Source organism: Podarcis liolepis (assembly GCF_965112155.1).
Source record: "Podarcis liolepis genome assembly, chromosome: 3".
Taxonomy (NCBI): Eukaryota; Metazoa; Chordata; class Lepidosauria; order Squamata; family Lacertidae; genus Podarcis; species Podarcis liolepis.
This window is the reverse complement of record NC_139557.1, coordinates 58,193,228-58,213,176: the sequence shown is the minus strand read 5'-3', so window position 1 is coordinate 58,213,176 and position 19,949 is coordinate 58,193,228. Positions and strand designations below refer to the sequence as shown.

The 19,949-nt window shown below is 40.3% G+C and overlaps 1 protein-coding gene and 1 long non-coding RNA gene across 6 annotated transcripts in view; one reads left to right on the top strand and one right to left on the bottom strand.

The window, feature by feature from the left end:
• Window positions 1–905: 905 nt before the first annotated feature.
• NKAIN2 (sodium/potassium transporting ATPase interacting 2) overlaps window positions 906–19,949 on the bottom strand; it is a gene marked incomplete at its 3' end in the record, with an annotated part of 446,901 nt that continues 427,857 nt past the window's right edge. For 2 of the 5 annotated variants that reach the window (XM_083497931.1, XM_083497927.1), the window contains 3 exons: window positions 17,120–17,176; window positions 8,110–8,191; window positions 906–4,686 (listed from right to left, as the gene is read on the bottom strand). In XM_083497931.1, coding sequence (XP_083354057.1) covers window positions 4,677–4,686; window positions 8,110–8,191; window positions 17,120–17,176 — 149 coding nt within the window. Of the gene's footprint in view, window positions 4,687–8,105; window positions 8,192–17,119; window positions 17,177–19,949 lie in introns of those variants that run through there. The other 3 variants (XM_083497929.1, XM_083497928.1, XM_083497930.1) reach the window with 3 other exon arrangements.
• LOC310704466 overlaps window positions 4,614–19,949 on the top strand; it is a 65,143-nt gene continuing 49,807 nt past the window's right edge. Inside the window, exon 1 of the long non-coding RNA XR_014524786.1 lies at window positions 4,614–4,728. This is a non-coding gene — a long non-coding RNA (uncharacterized lncRNA). The remainder of the gene's footprint in view (window positions 4,729–19,949) is intronic.

Sequence of the window (19,949 nt, the reverse complement as noted above, 5' to 3'; positions counted from 1 at the left end):
AGGGACAAGAAGCAGCCATTCCTTCACAATTTACCTTCTAGAGACCTTGGGAAGAATGGCAACGATAGCAACGCACAAAAAGATAAAACATAGGGACAAAATAGAGTGATTTTTCCAGAGAAAGGAACCAGAACATATGGTAAACATTGGCAGTTGGAACATATGGTATATTTGCCAGCTTTTCCTACCACCTGCCCATGTATTGACATATTTAAGCCATAAGTACTTGGGTAGCTTTGTATTACTATGCTGGCAGCAGCAAGCAGGGTGTGTGGGCTGAGTTTATCAGGTAGCACTGCTACTTTGTCAAGAGATCAAGGATGTCCACCTGACCACGCCTCCTTCTGGACCTCAGACTTACTGGCATAAATTGGGATATTAGTCCAAGGGTAGTTTGTGGTCCCATCAGCAAACTTCCTAGGTTAGGTTTTGGCCTATTTCTTAACTACTTTCTACTATTCCCCCCTAGGCCTGTGCAAGGAATGAGTATTTTAAAACCTGAATGAGGATTCAGTACTAAAATAGAATATTACTCCCTCTTAACAGGGATTACTTAATGCAGTAGTTAACATTGTTGGCTGCTGTAAACCCATCACATGCTTACATTCACTGATGAGAGAACAAAATAAAAAAGGCGTATTCTAAATGACAGAGAGTCTATTACAGTCAGCCTTGTAAAAGTAGCCTTTTAGTGTCAGTAGATAATGAAAATACCAGTTACCTATGACTGAGTTAAAATGATGTCATGACCTGGCAATTTCTGTTCAGTGCTGACACATCTGTGTGGAGCACAGCTCAAAATTGCCTTCATGTAAATATAATAGGATTGTTCCTTTTTGTATTTTTGCTCTTCTGAGAGTCTACTGCAATCTATGGAACTTGTGAAAAGCAGCAGGAGTCCATGAAACACTTGGAAACCTATATTTTTCCATTTATTTTTTAAAATGCAAATTACACTAGTTAGTCAAAAAAAAAAAATCCACCTTCTGTTAAAAATACATTCAGAATTAACAAATGACTATAAGAAAAAAAGGACATTTGGATTGTTAACACTTGCCTTCTAAATATTTGGATTTATAACAACAACAAAAAGCCCAGTCTAGAAAAATAACATTCTTCACTGGATTTTTGAGGAGGATACAGCTGTACAATTCAACAACAGCATTTCAGATATTCTCACACTACTGTGCTCTAAAACTCTTTCCATAGCAGATGTGTCTATTAGTTTATCCACTGTAGTAGTCAACAGTCTTGAAATTGTTTTGGTGGTAGTGATTTAGCTGCAATGTAAGCAAGTATGAAGGCCTATTAGTGTGTGTGTGTGTGTGTGTGTGTGTGTGTGTGTGTGTGTTTGTATGGCAGCATCGAAAGTGTAGAATTTTCATCGCAATGCCTCAAAATTCTCTGCTTTTGCTTACTCTTGCACTAGGAGAAGAGGCACTCTAACCTTCTTTCTCCTCTTACAGTCATAGCAGAACCATCTCACTTCTCGAAGACCATGGTCTTCAGCGACTTTCTCGTCTTACCTCCAGGCGTAGCAACCCCAGGCGCCTCTGCTCCTTCGCATGCCAATCCATTTTAAATGTGAGTAGCTTTCTCTTTTCTCTGATCTCTTGCAAAAAAACCAAACCGAAATAAAACGCCTCACTGTCATTTTTCAACTCCATTTCCCCAGGGCATTGCTAGAGGGAAGAAGCCTGCAGTACACCTAGACAAATTCAGGGAAAGAAGTTCTAGCCAAATATATTCCTATAGGAGGAGAACTCAGTTGGGAGTCCCTTTTATAGTGAAAGCCCATCTCTCGTTGGGACAGTGCCCACACTAAAGCAGAGAAAGTAGTTCCTTTACCTGACATCTGTCCTACAAGCACTTCTCCTTTCTGGACACTCACTAGTCATACTATTGCGCTGCACTCTGAAAAGCAGCTGGCACTTGCTGTTAGTGCTGCTATAAGAGCAAGTCTGGATCCTTGTAAACCTGCACATGAGCTCGAGAAACTCTACATCTTTCATGGAGGCTTTTGCACTAGGGGTGATACAGCCCACAGGAAATAAGGGAACCTACTTCCCTCTTCTCATTCAGCTTTGTTCTACAGTGGATGCAGTTGCTTTTAAAAACATACAGCAATATTTGGCAGCAGGGGTAGCAGGATACATTCTAGGAAAGTACACCATTTATTTGCAGCAAGATGGCTGTTTCCTAGTAGATACCGGTGCAGGCATGGGAAGCAAAGGTAGAGAAGTGCCATCATCCTATAGGCCGATGAAATAGCACTGGCTGACTGGCTAGCTTGCTCATATTTGCTAACACTGAACTGAACCACAAACTTCACAAACATTTCCTGATAGGGAATTTGAGGAAGCTTGGTGTTGGTACACTCCCATATATATATGATTATACAAACAGTAAAAATAAACACAATTATTTTTAAAGTAATTAGGCCTTTATGGTGTTTAGCAAGAACGAACCTATATAAAGCAATGGATTCTCCAAAAATTGTGTAGTTAAGTATAGCCATCATTCTTTAATAAACCAGGAGTCTGAGCTATGGATATGCATTCAGGAGATCAAAACTCTACTCCAGAGCCAGGATACATATATAAGTTTGCTGATATGCTGTGTCTATCCCCATAAGTGGAGATAGAATGTCAGTGAGTTGCTGCTGCTTCACTATGTAACATGGTCCATGCTCCTTAACTCACCTATCTGAAAAGTAAAGTTAAGGATGCAATACTTCATGCATCATATCCCAGACTAATTCCACTGATAGCGAGTGAATGTTAGGTTTACAGTGACTTCTGGTCTGAGCCTAAAATGGCGAACAAGCCAACAAGAATTATAGAGCACCTTGAAAATCTGCACCAGTGCAGTGTAGATACAATTATGCAACTACTTAAGAGTAGGATGCTTGATCTTGCAGGAATACAGTTTTGAAATTTACATGTATTATCCACTATACTACGCAGATTTCCTCATAGTACAGTTTGGTTACATCCATTCCACTTTAGTTGCTGGAATCTGATTATGTTTATAGTGCATGTCTGTCCTGTACGCATCCAGATTTATTTTTGTCTGTGACATGTTACATCCATTGAAAGATACAAAAATGTGAGGTGGAGTGAGTTGGACTGGTGTTTCTATAGGAACAGACTTTGAAAGTTGTCATGGGGAATGATGGTTTTTATAGGCCACACAGAATGCAAACATTTGGCAAGTGTAGAAAAACGTTGCCTGAAGACGACTTGATGGGCAATTTGCTAATTTGTAGAAGAACCTCTCCCCCACCAAGTGCCTACAGCTGGAATACCCATGTAAGTTTTAAATAAAGAAATGAGGGCAATTCCGGTTCCAAAAAATCCTGAGCAAAATATCTCTTCCCATTGAAAAGCCAATGAAGTGTCTTGAATATACAGCTCAAATTCAGAACAAACAGACGTTTCTAGGACTCCAAGAGTATTTCATAAAGACATTGATCTACTAGCAAAGTTTCCAAAGGCATCTTGTTGCCAACTACATAACAGCACAGCTTTTTTTTTCAGCCACGATAATACAGAAAGTTAAGATACACATTCTAACACACAACAGATCCCCCAAATATCACAAAAAGGTCTTCAAAAATGTTACCAACGCAACTACTCCCACCCCAACTAAAAAAACAAAACAAAACCCAGAAAGAAATATCTTATATGCTGCAGGTTTTTCTTTTTTTAAAAAAGCTCACCTACATAGGATTTTCAACTGGAATTAAGTTATAAAAGAGTAAACATAGTTAATACATATTCAGTTGGCCTCTGCTGATAGAAATAATGCAGACGTCTCTGTCATTAGTAAAAGACATATTTAGAGTCATTTATAAAAGCACCTAGAGTGCAGTAAATAAAAACAGTGGGGTTAAGGAGCACTGTTTTTGTTGTTTCTTTACAGTTATTACTTTAGTAAATGTTCCTTTTCCCCTCAGCATTTTCCAGCTCCCAAAAGAGCCCAGTTCTGTTAGAAGTATTTTAAAGTGTATTTGTATCCCAGCCCTTCTGGAGACTTAAAGCACCTCTTCTGTCTGCCAGCGGGTGGTTTTCTTACACAGCCAACTCTGGAACTACTGGGGAGCAGAGTCTATTACCTGTCACAGCCTTAGAAATCTTTAACAATTAATGAACAGCATGGTTGAGCCTAAAGGAAGTTACTTCAGAAAGTCCACACCGAATTTCTCTGATGTGTAACTTAGGATAGGTTAAGGCAAGTATGTATTATACAGCCTTTAGGGCAAACAACTTGCTGTCTATTGACTTCTGTTTCAAGGTCATCATGGTATCGTTAGTGTTTATTGACTAAGAGGACACGGCTCCAGACAGAACCAAAATGGATGAGATATTTTTCATAATTCCGAGGCAGGAGCAAAGGGAAGAGAAGGCAGGCAGTGACCAGAAGATGGTGCCACCGCTTCTCCTTCTGAACTTTCTGTATAAGAATTTGGAAAATCCAAGATGGGAGAGAAAGGATCTTGTGCACTGCAGTCTGTACTTGTGAGAAAGTGAGGTCTCTGTGTCCCAGCATTCTTCTAGTATTATATTTTGAAACAGAAAAGTTAAGACTTCTTCCTTCTTTTGCACCCACAGGAGGCCGTGCTGGAATAAGTTCTTTGACTAGTCCTTCGACCCCAGCCACAGACTTTGTTTTGTCTACTTGGACCTAAAAGAAAGAGACGGAAATATATATATAATCAGAACAAAGGTTTGTATACCCATCAAACACTTTTTTGAGGGGATTATTTTTTGTTGAATTTTCAAAATAATATACATACAGGAGAGATTTAGATGTCATTGCCCGTTGGCATATATAGTTCACAACTCATCAAACACTTTTAAGGTGATGTTCATGGAAATCATGTGTATACTCTAAGAAACACCTAATCTCCTTCAGACAATGGCACCAACAATCACAGGTTAGAGAGCAGAGAAAGTATGAGTCTGGGCCCCACCTTTCCCCTCCACACTCCTATCTTAATAGGTGACTAGCTGTGATAATAATAATAATAATAATAATAATAATAATAATAATAATAATAATAATATACTGGCCTTCATCCGAAGATCACAGGGAGGTTGACAGCCTCACACATCTGTCAAGTGTGAGGAGAGAAGAGCTGGGCTGTAGCAGCCCCCCCCCCCGCCAATCACTATAGTATTTTTCTCCCTCACAGGTGATCAGTGTGAGTGTTGCTTCAGGTCTACCTTCTCCCCGTCAGATTAGCCCTGTTCATTGCCTGGATCAGAATGGCTATCCATTTAAATGGAGCTATGCAGCCCACCTCATACATTTTGCGAAGGTAAATATGACAGCATTGGGGTTGCGCAAAGGATTTGGTGTACTATAAATGAAACAACAACAGCATGGCACCCTGGCATTTCTCCTCTGGAAGAAGAGGAAAATGCAAATGACATAATTAAGGAAGGATGCCATGCCCTGCAGCAGGCCTCAGATGTAGAGGAGTTCTTTTGTTTGGGAAACAAATACATCAAGAGAAACATTGGATTTAATGTAAATGTCCGGATTATAGCAATGACATGAAGGGGGAAAGTGACCCTAATGAGTAAATCCTAATGAGTTTTAATCAGGCCATAAGATCTGAGAATCTCACTAGTCGCAGGAATTCTGCTTCATAAAGCAAACTGCATGCCTTCATGACACTGGCTCTGTATAGAAGGCAGATCATTTCATGGCTGAAACTCCTCAGAGAATGACAGGAAAATTCTTCTGTAATGGCGAGCTGTTCTTGAGCAATTTTTCCAACACATTATGCATTTGATATTACATACTGTCATCGGCCGTCTCTCTCTCTCTCTTTCTCTCTTTAAACCAACGTTTCTGTAGTGAAGCACTGAAGGAGTCTGGCTTTCTATTGTCTATTTGAGCGTCTCTCTCCTTCAAATTATTTCCTAGACTACCAAAAATATTGACGTCATGAACTTGCTTATTCTACAATGCAAATATTTGGTGGCATGCATTTTTAATAATCCAATGTTGCAGAGTTTCTATGGGGGGTTCAGTTATCTTTTGCACTAGTGGTTCCATATTGTTGCTCTCGTTGACAAGTCAAGAGTATTTCAGTGCAATTAGATGAAAGCAGGCTCTATCATGGTAGAATGCCACGGAGCAATGTATGGGGCATAAGCAAGAATGCTAGTTGATCATGCATCAACACATACATAATTTTGCTTGAAATTTGGCTGATTATGACAGCTGGTTCAGAATCCTGAAAATCCCCAAGAAGGGTAGAAAACAACTCCCAAGCCCTTCAGAAATCATCTTTAAAATGCCTACTGCTTTTCTGCTATATCCCCTACAAGGAGAACTTTGCTCTGCATTTTAAAGCAAAGTGACCTAATTTGCACCTCTCAGGGTAGCACATGAACAAGCCTATAATTATACTTTCAATTTAGTACTTTTTCCAGTTTTGCTATATGGCCTTTGGCTCAATTTTTTATTTTTTTAAAAAATGTACCAAAATGCATAAAATGTGCTTTCGGATAAAATATGTGTAGAACTGCATATCTTGAGCTAGAATAAAATGTATTTAAATAAATATTTCAACACAAAACATTTAATTAGTATTTTATATATTTAAATACAAATATCTGTATAAATTTGGTCTTAAGGGTTTTATTGGATTATGACAGTGGCTGACTATTGTGAGTCTAGGTGAACCTTGGGCTTACATATTCGCTGACATGGCCATGAGAAGGAGATTGGAAGCTTTAGCACGACACAGCCCAAACTGTGGTTAATCTTAGCTGTGGCTTGTTGAAAAAAAGTCAGCTTCATAAACCATGGTTTGATGTTGGCTTGTTTCAAAAGACATAGTTACAGTTAACCACAGTTTATTGGGCTCGGATGATGTGACAAGCTGCACTTAATAATAAAAAAGAAGCAGCAAAAGCTTATGAGTGGAAGAAAGGTTCTGCTGGTCTCTAGTCTAGCATCCTGTTCTCACATTTGCCAGCCAGATCCCTATGGGAAGCCTGCAAGCAGGACAGAAGCACAACAGTTCTCTCCAACAGCTTCTGAACTCCTTGCAGTCTTACTGATGTGGGTTAGGGGAAAGGAGAGTAAGCAAATGGAAGTCTCTCCTATTCTCTTTCCCAACATGGATAATTCTCATGCCTAATGTGATAAATTTGGACAAATTTATCATGACATCCAAATGCAGCCATTGTGTCCTTTGTCACTTTACTAGAAATATCAACAGCTCTGTTGTCTTCTGCATATAGCCAATATCTCCTACATGTCAGTGAGCAGTACTGGAGCAAAATGGCAACAAACCTGCACTGAGTTTCCGATGTTCCTCCTGTGTTTCCTTGTTCTCAACTACAAGCTTCAAAATTTATATTGACTTCTTTGCCCTACAGCTTCAGCTTTCTTCCCAGCCAGTGTTTGTAAACTCTGTAAATGCAATCAGCTACTCTCAAAGCAGAGGACATAAAGAGAATGGGATAATATCTCAGCTAGAAGGCTCCATATGTTGATGGCAAGGTATACTATATGAAGGAAGAAATGGGATTTGAATTGTTCTGAGTACCTGGGAGCCACAAACAGTGACAGGAAGAAATAACATTTTGTAAGTGTAGAATACTGTGACAAAAGTGAAAAAGCATTTCTTTGGGCACACGCAGATGAGAAACTGTATTCTGAGAAAGCTGCCATGTTTCACAAATAGTCTGACAGCTGAGCATAATAATAGGATCACTATTTGTGGCGTTCACCCAGAGGTAAATTAGGGCTAATGTACATTCATCAACAAAGAAGCTGCTGGGAGAGAAAGATCCACAGGAATAGTTGTTTGAAAGATGATGTAGATGGTAAAATTTCATGGACTCTCCATGCAAGCGGGGAATATGCTTGGCTGTTGCTGGAAATGGCATTCAGTGCAATTCCATGTGGTAAAAATGCAAACCTGAGATTCCCTACTCATACAACAGCATTGTAATGTAAGTAATGCATATCAAGCAGATGTACTTTTAAAGGAGTGCTTGGATATTCCCTAAAAAGTGCTACTTTTTAATCATTAATACACATCTAGCAGTTGATAGAGTAACTTGAAAGCTAGGTACTCACATATACATGGGCTGTAGCTGTAAATGAGATGTCTTCTGTGGGCCTTGATAGCCGTAAGAGTCAAATCCACCTATGAAGTCAACTGAAAAGGAGGAAATTGCATTCATTGCTGACATTCTCAGAAGTGATAGGCATTTTCCTTTTAAAACAAGCTTTCATGCATATTACATTGGCTAACCTCCCCCGCCCTTAATAGTTTATTAAAATGGAAGTGATTGATTCTGGAGAATGCAAACAAAGTACAGAATCTACAGGGTAATGACTATATAGAGAGCAAGTTTTCATCAGCGTGCCAGTCACAGATTATAACAATTTATCTATATACCATTGCTCTTCTTGTTTATGAGCAGCTCACCTGACTGGAATGTATAAATTACACATTTGTTGGAGGCTGTAAACCAATAATTTGCAGCCTCCATGTTTTAACTGGTTGTGATTATTGTGTCACATCAGGCTGCCACACTGGTTCTGTGAGCAACAGATGAAAGGAAATGGATCTATGCTCTTTGAAAAATTATCCCAGGTTTTACAAGGAACCTGTGAATTCCAGTAAGTGCTAAAGACAGCCTAGATGGACATGGTCAGACCTTATATTTTCCAAGGGAGCAATTGCATTGTCTCTTTGTTCCAGTAGACTGCTTTGGAACCAGTGAATTTATATGCCATCTTCCTAATTTATTCTGTCAGGTACTCAAGGAAACTATCACTGCTAACTACTTGTTAGTTTTAATGTTCTGTGGCAATGAATTTCATAGCATAAAGTGATTCTTTTTTTGCTTCTAGTTAGTTGCTTTGGATGGCCTGGGAGATTCTTCAGCAGAATGGTTAAGTTACTAAATTTGTGAATTACGCCACAACAAGATCCCCAAAAGATTTACAAGATGAATAAAATACAGCAACATAGCAATAATATAAAAGCATAAACATATGAAAAACATAGTGAGAATAAAAGCATCCCATCAAGGGCCCAGGAAAACAAGCAAACAAAAAAATGTCTGGCACTGAAACAATGACCAAGTTGGGACCTGGTGGGCCTCCCTTGGGAAAGCATTTCATAATTAGGAAGTTACCACTGAAAATATGCGTTCTCTTACCGCCACCCTCCAGACCCCCCTTGAAGGCAGCATGCAGAGAAGGGCATCAAAAGTCAATCTCTGGGTCCAGGCAGGTTCATATGGGGAAAGGGGTGTGCAGTGCTTTGTGGGGGGGGGGCATAAAAAATGGCATGATGGTTCTTGTATATTGACAAACATTCCATGGGTGCCAGCATAAAATAGATGCTATGGGCAGCAAGAAAAGTGGTGTTGGTACTCTGTATAGGGGAGTACCATCACAAAAGAAGCCTGGAGGGGGGCATCTGTTTTAGGATGTTGTAAGTCCATAAAGACTTGAGCACAGAAGAGAGGTTCCAGAAGGACGGTTCACAATGTATGCAAACTAGCAGTACAATGCAATCTTGTCCCCCTTATTCATGACACACTCCTACTTAGTTTTGCTGAATCTGTGGTGGTGACCAGATTGATCTAAAAGTTGCTCGTGGGTTTATTATAGTCTCCAAACCCCATGCCAATTGATGTCCTTTCTACTGGGCATTTTATTTTGGCAGAACCTAAAAGGTCACTAAAAGTGTCGTGCAGCTTCTAATGTCTGATAGTATTGGCATGGGATTGAACAAATAAACCTTATTGACTGAATGACCACAGATGTTCTAATCCTAAACTGATTCATCAAACACACTGAAAAGTTGCTTTTGATCTTTTAAGAACATCACCACCAGTTAGGGTTCTTAACTATGTTTCTTCAGGAGCAAATCTGAAAGTGCAGAGGCATAATCCCATTGATGTGAAACATCAAAAGCTTACAGTCACTTCTTTCATGGAGGCATGATTTTAAAATTTCTTACAGACCCGTCATATGCATGCTTATCTGGAAGTCACACTGGTAGTTTCCAATGTGATTTACTCCTCTATTTACAAGATTGCACAATTAGTTTATCAGAAAACATGTAGATTATTCAGGCATGCTAATGCCTAAATAAGTTGCCTCTGTGTATATCTGTATTTATTCCTCCTCTGGAGATGGCAGCAGTGGTCAAAGTGCCTGTTCTGACGTCACATTAGTATCTTTCGCAGACGGCAGATAAAGCAGAATGGGCTGGCAAGTGTCCACTGCAACCTTCTAGCTGGGGGATAAATAATTCACATCTGTTCCTTCAAGTCCAGTAGAAAGGGATAAAATATTATTAGATTGCAATGGTAATTTATTTGTTGTAATAAATATTAATGCATCCACAGTGTCTTTAGAGAAATCATAATCCTGCTTCCTCAAAAGCCTGGGAAAACAGATTAATTTCTTTACAAGGTTGCGTATTTGCCACCCAGTCCTGAGACAGATGGTGACAATGGTAAAAACATTGAGTTTATTGTTGAGGAGGCTGGTTTTTGAGATGTACCCACACATGCTATAAATGATTGTGTCACAGGTTTTATTTTGGATATTTGCCAAATGGGCCTTAGTTAATGTACTTTACCACTAAAGAAAGACAAAATGAATCTTTGTGGTCCTTATCTGTACTTTGCAATGGGCAACACCTTGTTATGTTGGGAATCAGGATTTCTTTTGTATCCTGATGGAGACAAGGGTAGATTTGCACAACCATCATGTAGCACTTGCGACTTATCTTGTGACAAATACTGCCTGGGTCCGATAAAAAGGCCTTGTTAGCTGAGCCTTGATGTAAGTCTCAGATAATCAACCATTATCTCATGTTGGGACTGTTGCATTAAAAACGTTGTTGCAAAAATCTACCATACTATTTTGTTGGCCTTAAATTCAATGCTAAAATAGGGCTCTAGAATCTAGATCATAATCCTTCAACTGGTGCTTTTAAAGCTGGGATCACCAATGTGGTGCCTGTAAGCACAATACATCACCTGTGAAAGTTAGTGCTGCCTCCTCTCACTGTGCCCTTATTTTCCGCCCCCCCCCCAAAGCACGTAGTGCTAAGGGAGGGAGACTGGAAGTGAAAAGCTACTTCCCACTTCCTCTTTCAGCTCTGATTGGAATGACCAAGGTTGTAGGAGGAAAAGGTAGCTGATCTGGGAGACTGTGGGGAGACAGGCAGTGGCAGGGGGATAAAGTGAGATGCTGCAGAAGTCAGGGAAAAGTGATCCGTCATGCGCTCTCTCTCTCTCTCTCTCTCTCTCTCTCTCTCTCTCACACACACACACACACACACACACACACACACACACACAGAGAGAGAGAGAGATTCATCAAAACGGATTCCCTCCTCTTGGGGTCGCCACCATGCAAACCACTTATCTTGTTGGCTGAACCATAAAAATAATGCATCTGGTGCTTTCCAACACTGCCATGGTAACAAAAAATGGATCCAAAGCAAAAAAATCCATGCAGATCACCATAATTTTTAAGACTGATCCTCTCAGAACCATCTTTAAATCTGTGTCCATTCATGTGTCCTGTCATTTAGTGGCGGTTTTGTTGTCATCCTGTTTAAGAGCCCTGGATAATTCAGGAGGATCTGTGCCTTGGATAGATGCATTTGTGCCATAGCAACCCTGGAAAGCACTGTGATTTTTACTGTGCAGTCTACTAATTTAAGCATTTATTTGATGGTGTTGGGGTGGGGAGGTCGACTCAATGTAAAATCATGCAAAAGCAAGAGGATCTATTTTAATTCCACTGGATTGGTCTTTTTACTCAAACCTTTTTGAAAAGCAAATGATGTAGGGTGTGTGTGTGCGCATGCGCTTACCCTCTTTATGTCTGCCTGGGGGAGAGTGACCCAGGAATGGGAGAGAGAGAAGTAACCAGAGGAGTTGGTGTACATGGAACCAGTGACATGTGGTCAGTGGACTAGGGGGACTAGGCTAGTCCCCTAAATGTTCCTGGTAAATTAGAGTATTATTAAAGCTGGCACCTTCTTCCCAAAGCCCAGGAAGCTTCTGCCTGACTTAGAAAGGGACACATACAACATCACTCTTCCCAATCGCCCTCATAAGTTGATATCTTTGGCCCTAACTGTTCCCCTACAAAAAACTTTACTGCATGGCACTGCATGGCACACTCCCAATTGCTCCCACATGTCTCAAAAGGTTGGCAACTCCAATACAAATGTCTTGAAGTCACCTAATGCAATTGCCACTGCTCACTTTCAAAACCACTGCACATACTGAGCAAACCCCCAACAAATGGTTTGCATTCATGCAAATGGGAACACACGAACACACACAGAGGTTTGCTAAGCTGTTCCCTCCCCTCTGGTAGTAGCTTTCTTGGAGCAAACAAAACCACCTTCTAACCTTTGCAATTTTTTAGAAATAGTGTGCATTAGCAGCAACTGCTCAGCAAATCCTCCACTAAAGACATGGATCAGACCTATGCAACTTCACTAAAACATACCATAAATTGGGTTTTGCTATCTGTAGGAAGGAATGTTTGCAAAAGCTTTTTCACAAGGAATAGCAACTCCCTGGAAAAGAAGGGCTTTCATTAGCACAGTTATAGATGTGGGGTTTTTACAGGCCTCACAAAGGGCAGCAGTGAGTCAGCTGGAAAAAAGCAGATGGGCAGACAGAAGGAAAGCAATATGGTGTAAAACAACACAATCATCCATCTCATTTTCAACCAAGTAGTCAGCCTAGTAGCAAATGTTAACAGAACTGAAAGAAATCAGATGGCTTGAATCATACATCACCCATTCAGTGTGGAGGCTGCTAATCACTGCTTCCTCATGACAGCACTATGTATAGTGGAATATGACATTTATGTGTTGAGTTTAGTGTGGGAGTCCCACCAACACAGACATGTAGCATTTCTGTGCTTGGCTTATTGCTGCTGTAAGTCCAAGTTCAAATAAGTCCCAATTGTGCAGAGGCCACCAGGCGGGAACCATATTTATGAACCTCTGCATGGGGGAAAGTAACGTATGACTTGGCCTTAAATATCCATCTTTACAAAATAATTTGGTTGTGGTGGCAACCCCATATCCAGTAACCTGGGAGGAAACCTACTTGAATGCAATGGGACTTACTTCTGACTAGATGTGCATAGGCGTGTATTCTAAAATGATTAAAATGTTGCAGTGATGAGGGCAAGGTTGTATGATCAAGATTATCACGGGAATAGTCATATAAATGATTTTCTAGTAAAACTTTGATATGTTTAACAGACTGTGACTGAGGGCAGTTTCATTTAATTTTCCTTCAGAAACTCTGGATCAATAAAATGTAAATAAAATAACATCCGTATCATAAAGTCCCTCCCCTTCTCTGAGATTTCCCTGAGCTTTGGACTGTTTCCAAACTGGTGATATATTCAGCACTTACAGCCCTGCAGAATACAGTGAGGATTGTCCTGCCCATTTCTCCCTTTCCAGGTATCAAATGTGAACACACACAGCTATTAAAAAGCTCAGATCAGAGAAGAGGGACAATGGAAGACTTGATTCACAGATGTAGATTCAATTCTTGAGTCTTCCTTCCCTAGTCATATAGTGGCCCAGAAGTCACACTTCAGACATAGTGGCACCATGGGCTGTTGTGGTCTACACTATGAGAGGGAAGGGAAGAAAGCAAAAATAGCCAAACCAACCCATCGTCCTCACCACTGCCACAAATTCGATGTATTCTCCCTCCTCTTTACATCCATGAAGCAGACTCTGTCTACCAATACCGGGTGGAGTAATATGGCACAGGCACACAGGTGTGAAGGCTTCAGGGACCCCTCCCTAAAATAAGCTATGCTTTTACTTAGTGTCTTAGTGAGGCAACACTTAGAGGCAGTTTCAGAAAACATGCTTTTAGAATATATATATAAATAAACAGAGAAACGCATACAAAACTGTTCTACACTGTTTCTTATGGGTTCAGCTTTTGGGTCCCTTTGTGGACTTTTCCTGGCTCCTTTCTGCTATAATGTCCCAATTGGGTTCTCTGATCCTTCGTCTTAGTGTTTTGGTCCTTTCTCTCTCCTGCAACTCTTCCATTCTTTAACTTACTAGCTTTACAGTATTTTTGCTCTCAACCTTTTAGCCAACAGGCGGAGAGTCAAATCTTGATTATGTTTCTATTTCTCCTTAATTGCCAGGTTCATAGGCTGAAACTCTGACTCTCCTGTGCACATTAGTCTCTTGTGAACTTTCATTTTTTGTTTCTATTAAAACTACACAATGATACTTATAATTAGAATTTTAAAAAAGAAAAAGAGAAGTCTTAAATGTTTAGATTGAACATTTGCCAAATCAGAGGCATGAAATGTCTGCAAAATTAGTGTACAAATTTTAACTGAAAAGTAGTTAATGAAAACAACCAAAAAACGAGAATCTATCAGTATATAGTAACCTTTTGACAATAGATGAAATACTGTAGTAATTTACGGTAACCATCTTCACTGAACCTGATTTCAGAACAGTTTTTCCTTTCTCCTGTGAACTTTTGACTCTCCTATGTAGAAGAATGTCTAAAGCAAAAAGCAACCATTTTACAATCTAAAACCAAACTAAACCTTTATTCACATACACATCTTTGGAATAGTTCCCCCCCCCCAGCACACTTACTTGGAGTAAATCCCATTGAACCCTGGGACCTATTTCCAAATAAACATGCACAGGAATGGGCTGCACATCATGTAAACTTTCCTTTCTTGCACACTTATTCTTACTTTTGACTTAATAAATATGTTGATGTTGTTGTTGAAGTTTCATTTGACATCAAGAGAGGGAAAAAATCCCACAAATATTCAAATATTTAAAATAAACTGGGCTTTACTGGGTCTCAAACGATGAGGGAAACAAATCTTTCCAGTAGCATACATTGGCCTGTAACTCAAAAGTAATTTCCTGACCAAAGAAATGTTACATGTGGGGAAAAATACTTACAGCAATAAGCAACTGCACATTTTGGTTTGGAAAGTCTGTTGGTTGCTTTTTGCCTTAGAGCTCACTGGCATAGTACCTATTTTGCGGATTACCACCAGCATGCCCGAAAACCCACAGCAAACAATGCCTTTTGGGTCTATATTTTTCCTTGCTACAGGTACGTTCAGTGCTGCAAAAGTCTACACAAATTTTCCCCAACACACAAATGCACGCAGAATCTACTGGCCTATGAACATGGAACTTTTTATAAATGCAAAGTATTGTTAACAGCCTATAATAAAGACCTCCATGAGGAAATATGATACATGCAAATATATATATTCTTTTCCCTTCCTGAATCAAGTTTCAGTTGAGCTAGGATATTTCTAGGACAATTTCCACTATAATGCACCATTTTACACATGGGGCATTCTAAAACTGCCCCTGAAGGACTTTCAAACTGCCAAGATGCTTCAAATAGCCTGGAAAAAATCTGCAGGTTGTTCCCAATCAGTGTCATCTAGAGGAAATGCAAGCATGGTAGGATCATTGTGTCCCTAATGGAACAAATTGTTAGCAGGAGATTGCTGTAGGCTAGCTTATTACTGGACAAGTAAAGAGATAAAGAAGGGGGTCGGAGGAAAGAGAGAGCTACAACTGCTATAGATGGAGGAAAACTCCAGCAGGAGAAGGAGAATTCTGAGGACCAAAAGTGAGACAGAATCTAAAGCAATTTCCCTATTGACTTGGCTGTAGAGGAGCTCTTGACAATCTCCCATGAAGCTGCTGTGTGCCACAGAGAACCCTGGGCTTTGTCCTAGGGTACACACTCAATTCCTGCAGGGCACTGGTAAACTCTGTTGAACTTCAGTGTTGCCCATATAAACCACATGTGCTCTAGAAGACACCAAACATCCCCCTAACTTCTCAGATTACAGGGCAATATAAGTTGTGAACAGAGCCAGCTGTCTTTCAGGGAGGCTTGTCTACACTATTACTGATTTCACTGAGATACCCTAGATACACTTTCAAGAAGCCCCAGAGTCTCATGAAAAAAAAGCAAACAAAAATAAAGCAGCCCATCAAATAAAAGCAAAATTAAAATCAAATGTATGAAAAAGTTGGAGATATTATGGTCAAAGGGATACTTATTTTCATAATTACAATTCCTGCAATAAAATTAAGCAATCGATCAATTGTTTTAGCACAAATCAAATCGCTGTAGAAATACTGGAATAGAGTTTTGTAATTGATTGGAGAATTGCATTACACAATTCAGATAAGTGCACATTTCAAAGGATAGCATAGAGAGAGAGAGAGTGTGTGTGTGTAAAAGAGAGGCTGGTCACTTTGAGGCATAGACCAGTTACGTAATACCTCTGTGCAATATTTTGGTAATGACCCCAAGTACGAATCTTTGTGCTGGAGGGCAAATGGATGGGCTCCTTCCCTCACCTGGCTGGTAGTGAGAAGGACAATAGCCAGTGTTGGTAAGAAGCAGGCTGCAGGCAGAAGCCTGAGAAGGGAGAGTAATGCTGGATTTCTGCTGTGATGATGGGAGAAGCAAGACCTTCTGTGGTGTTAATGCTGTGAGACCCCCCCATTGTAGCCTCAGCTTATATATATGTGTAAATAAGCCATGTATTATAAAGACATCACAGTCTGCACTGCCCCTCATTACAAGGACACTGAACCCTGGTGTAAGCACCTGGAACCCCTGGAATTGCACACCACTTGGAGATTGGGGTGGCAGACAACAATATATACATGCAAAAATGTAGTCTATGCAAACATTTTATCCTGTTCTGTCTACCAAAGAATCAGCTTATATAAAGGCAACAGAAAAAAATCAAAGACAATAAAAATACACATACAGGTCAAACATTTAAAAATTCCCCGCAAACAGAAGACATAAAATCCCTTCAAAAACACTCCGAACAAGCATGTCTCCTACTAGTGACTGTGAAGTACTAGGAGGGTCAAACTAAGGAAAATATCAGAGGTGAGTTGATTCCACAGGGTAAGAAGCACTAGAGAAAAGGCCCTGCAAGGATTCCCCCCCCCCCCAACCAAACCTCCTGAACAAAGGAGACTCTAAGAAAACATTCAAATTTTTAAAGGAATACATACTCTGGTTTGCTCCAGGGAGCCAGTAGGCCATTCTTCCTCCCATCATCGGGTATTCAGCTGTAAATTTTAGCAGGCCAAAACTCAGATGAGAGTTTGAGAGAAATAGAATTTTGCTAGGCAGTGCATTTTTAAAGAAATATTTATTAAAGACCTGGATGCTGCTTTAGCTGCATTAGCCCATTAAGTTTTCAAAAATTATTTTTGGGGGTGGATGAAGGGTATGAGAAATAAAGCATTATGTAGTGGGAGATGCATATCTTTTTGTGGCCATGGGGATGTGGGCTTATATCACCCAGAAGACTGGAACCCTAGATTTGCTGCCTAGGGCTGCTGCAATGTAATGCTATCCAAAGGTTAGCCACGGTTTAGCAACCAGGAGCAGGTTATGGTACTGCACCCCCCCAGCTCTCTTCTTTTAGACCGTATCAATTCTTTTGTCCTGCCTGAACCCTGGTTTGGCATTACATATGACCTTTGCTGGCCATGGCTAAGGTTTCTTTGAAACACTGGTTTGGAATCTCCAATACACTTCCAGTCTTTACATCCCGGTTTGCATTTGGTTATTGTTATGACAGTACCAGCTAGGAACAATATGAGGAATAACAGCAGAAATGACTGAGGCAAATTAATCAGGTTAAAGAAATCTCCCAGTTACTACAATCCTAAAACAATTATTATGTTATGTTATTAGCTGAATCTACAATTTTTAATTTTAAAGAGTTAGCTTGTAACATTTATTTATTTCTAAAAGGTGGGGTTTTTTATAACTGCTCGTGACATTTGCCAACCATTCAAGGCTGTGGTTTATTTCTACTGAAGATTCCCCTGCCATTAAAAGATAGTCATTTTGAAAATTATTTCATGTAATAAGACTATATGACAGATGAAGAAGAAAAACATAAAACATAATAAAATTCATGGTGATCACAATCCCTCTTCGCTTATAGTGATCAGGAATTGATTTTATTAAACAGTATTCTGTTATGATGAGAAACCAATGCAAACGTTTCTTCCATCAAAGCACCACTATTATTTAGACATATTTGAAACACAGGCTTGGCAGCTCCCTTAGGAGATGGTGATGGATGTTCGGGGAGGGATGGACCAGGTAATAAGGGAAAAGGAAAATTAACATATAGGAAGGTAGTGACAGCACCACTTTCAGTGTGTGAATCTATTTATTAATATTTTTTCATAGCACATCTATGTCTCTCAGGGATTTCCTTAACATCAACTTCATTAGTTAGGAAGGCAGCAATCCATAACCAATTTTCTTTTCATGTTGTGCTTGTTCACGTATTAAACCAGCCCCTTTGTTAAAAACATTTGCAATTAATCCCTCAAACAAAAGAAATGCAAATCTTACAGTCTCCCTAACCAAAACCCACCAACTCAAGGCCCTGATCGCCACCTATTATACACTAAAATGAATTGAAATTCCCACTTTGAGCCTAACCTAATTTTCTACTGATAATAGGCATGGATTCCCAGAAGCACTCCATGCATCTTAATAGTAACATCCTAATTTCCTTTCCTGGTAAATGTTTTAAATAAGATTTTAGCACCAAAGGAAATTAACCTTTAAATTAATTGTAATTATAAAATGCCACCGCTGATTTTGTCTTCAGCCTAATTGCTTTCTATTATTTAAACCAGCTGCACCTCAGCTGTGCTTTAAGTTTAGGTTTCTCACAGTTACACCTTGTCAACAAATCAAGGTGTCTGCTTATGTCTGTGACCAGGCTAGTCTATTTGTGGCTGTGCAAACATTAGGATGGACAGAGCAATCTTAATTCACAGGATAGGTGGATGCCTCTGCTGGCAGAAAGGTCTGCAGGTGGAACACCCATGCTTGCTAAGGAAGCCTCTGCTGTGCCCATGGAAAGCTCCACAGGCAAGTATCTACCACTGACAGCAATTGGCATTCAGCACTCCTGAAACAGAGCACTCTGAGCTGAGGCAGGGGGATGAGGTAGAGGTAGCCCCGGATCCACTAGATCTCTGCTTCCCTCACAAGCATCTACTGTGTACTCAGGTTCAGGGACCATAGGGTCCAACTGCTTCCTGCTTCTCCTTGCTCTCCTGGCACTTCCAGACAGTCACCATTTTCAGGTGGCATGCAAACACATGCCAGCGAATTCAGGCTGCACAACTTGAGCTGATTGGGAGGTCTTGTGCAATGAACCCGCTTACCCAAACGATGGCTTTTTGCAATAAGGAAAGTGATATAATATACTGGGCAGTGTGGCATAACACTTGCTTTCACGCAATGTCATCTAATCCACCCTGCAAAGATTTATGAGCATTTGTGAACACCAAAAGCCATCTAATCTACCTGCAAGCAAATCAGAACTAATGCTCGATAAATAGCTTGTCTGGAAGCGCCCTTACTCCTGCGCCCTTACTCCCACCCCCATTCCATGCAGATGAGACCTACCCCATAACTAGCAGCAGTGACTGGGATGCTCCATGGGGTTGTTAACCTACTTGTTTTAGTCAGGTTCCTGTATTCTTGTAGATGCCATAGGGGACATGAAACTTGCTACCCTTGCTGTTTGTTGAGGCACTGTCCAAGACACAGGGGACCTGTGGGAGTGCTAACTCCACATATATGCTTTCCCCTTTCTGGATCCTCCATCTGAGTGCAATGAAGTTGCTACTCTCTCTCCTGCCCCCTGTTACTAGGTACCCCTATGCCAGACTGGCATGGGACTGTAAGGCTGGATCTAGAGCTTGATGGGCTAGGGGCAATAACTCTCTTCTGTCTTTGCTCAGTCAGACACATGGATAGGCATATCAGGGAGCACAAGTGGAATGAAGGCTGCTGCAA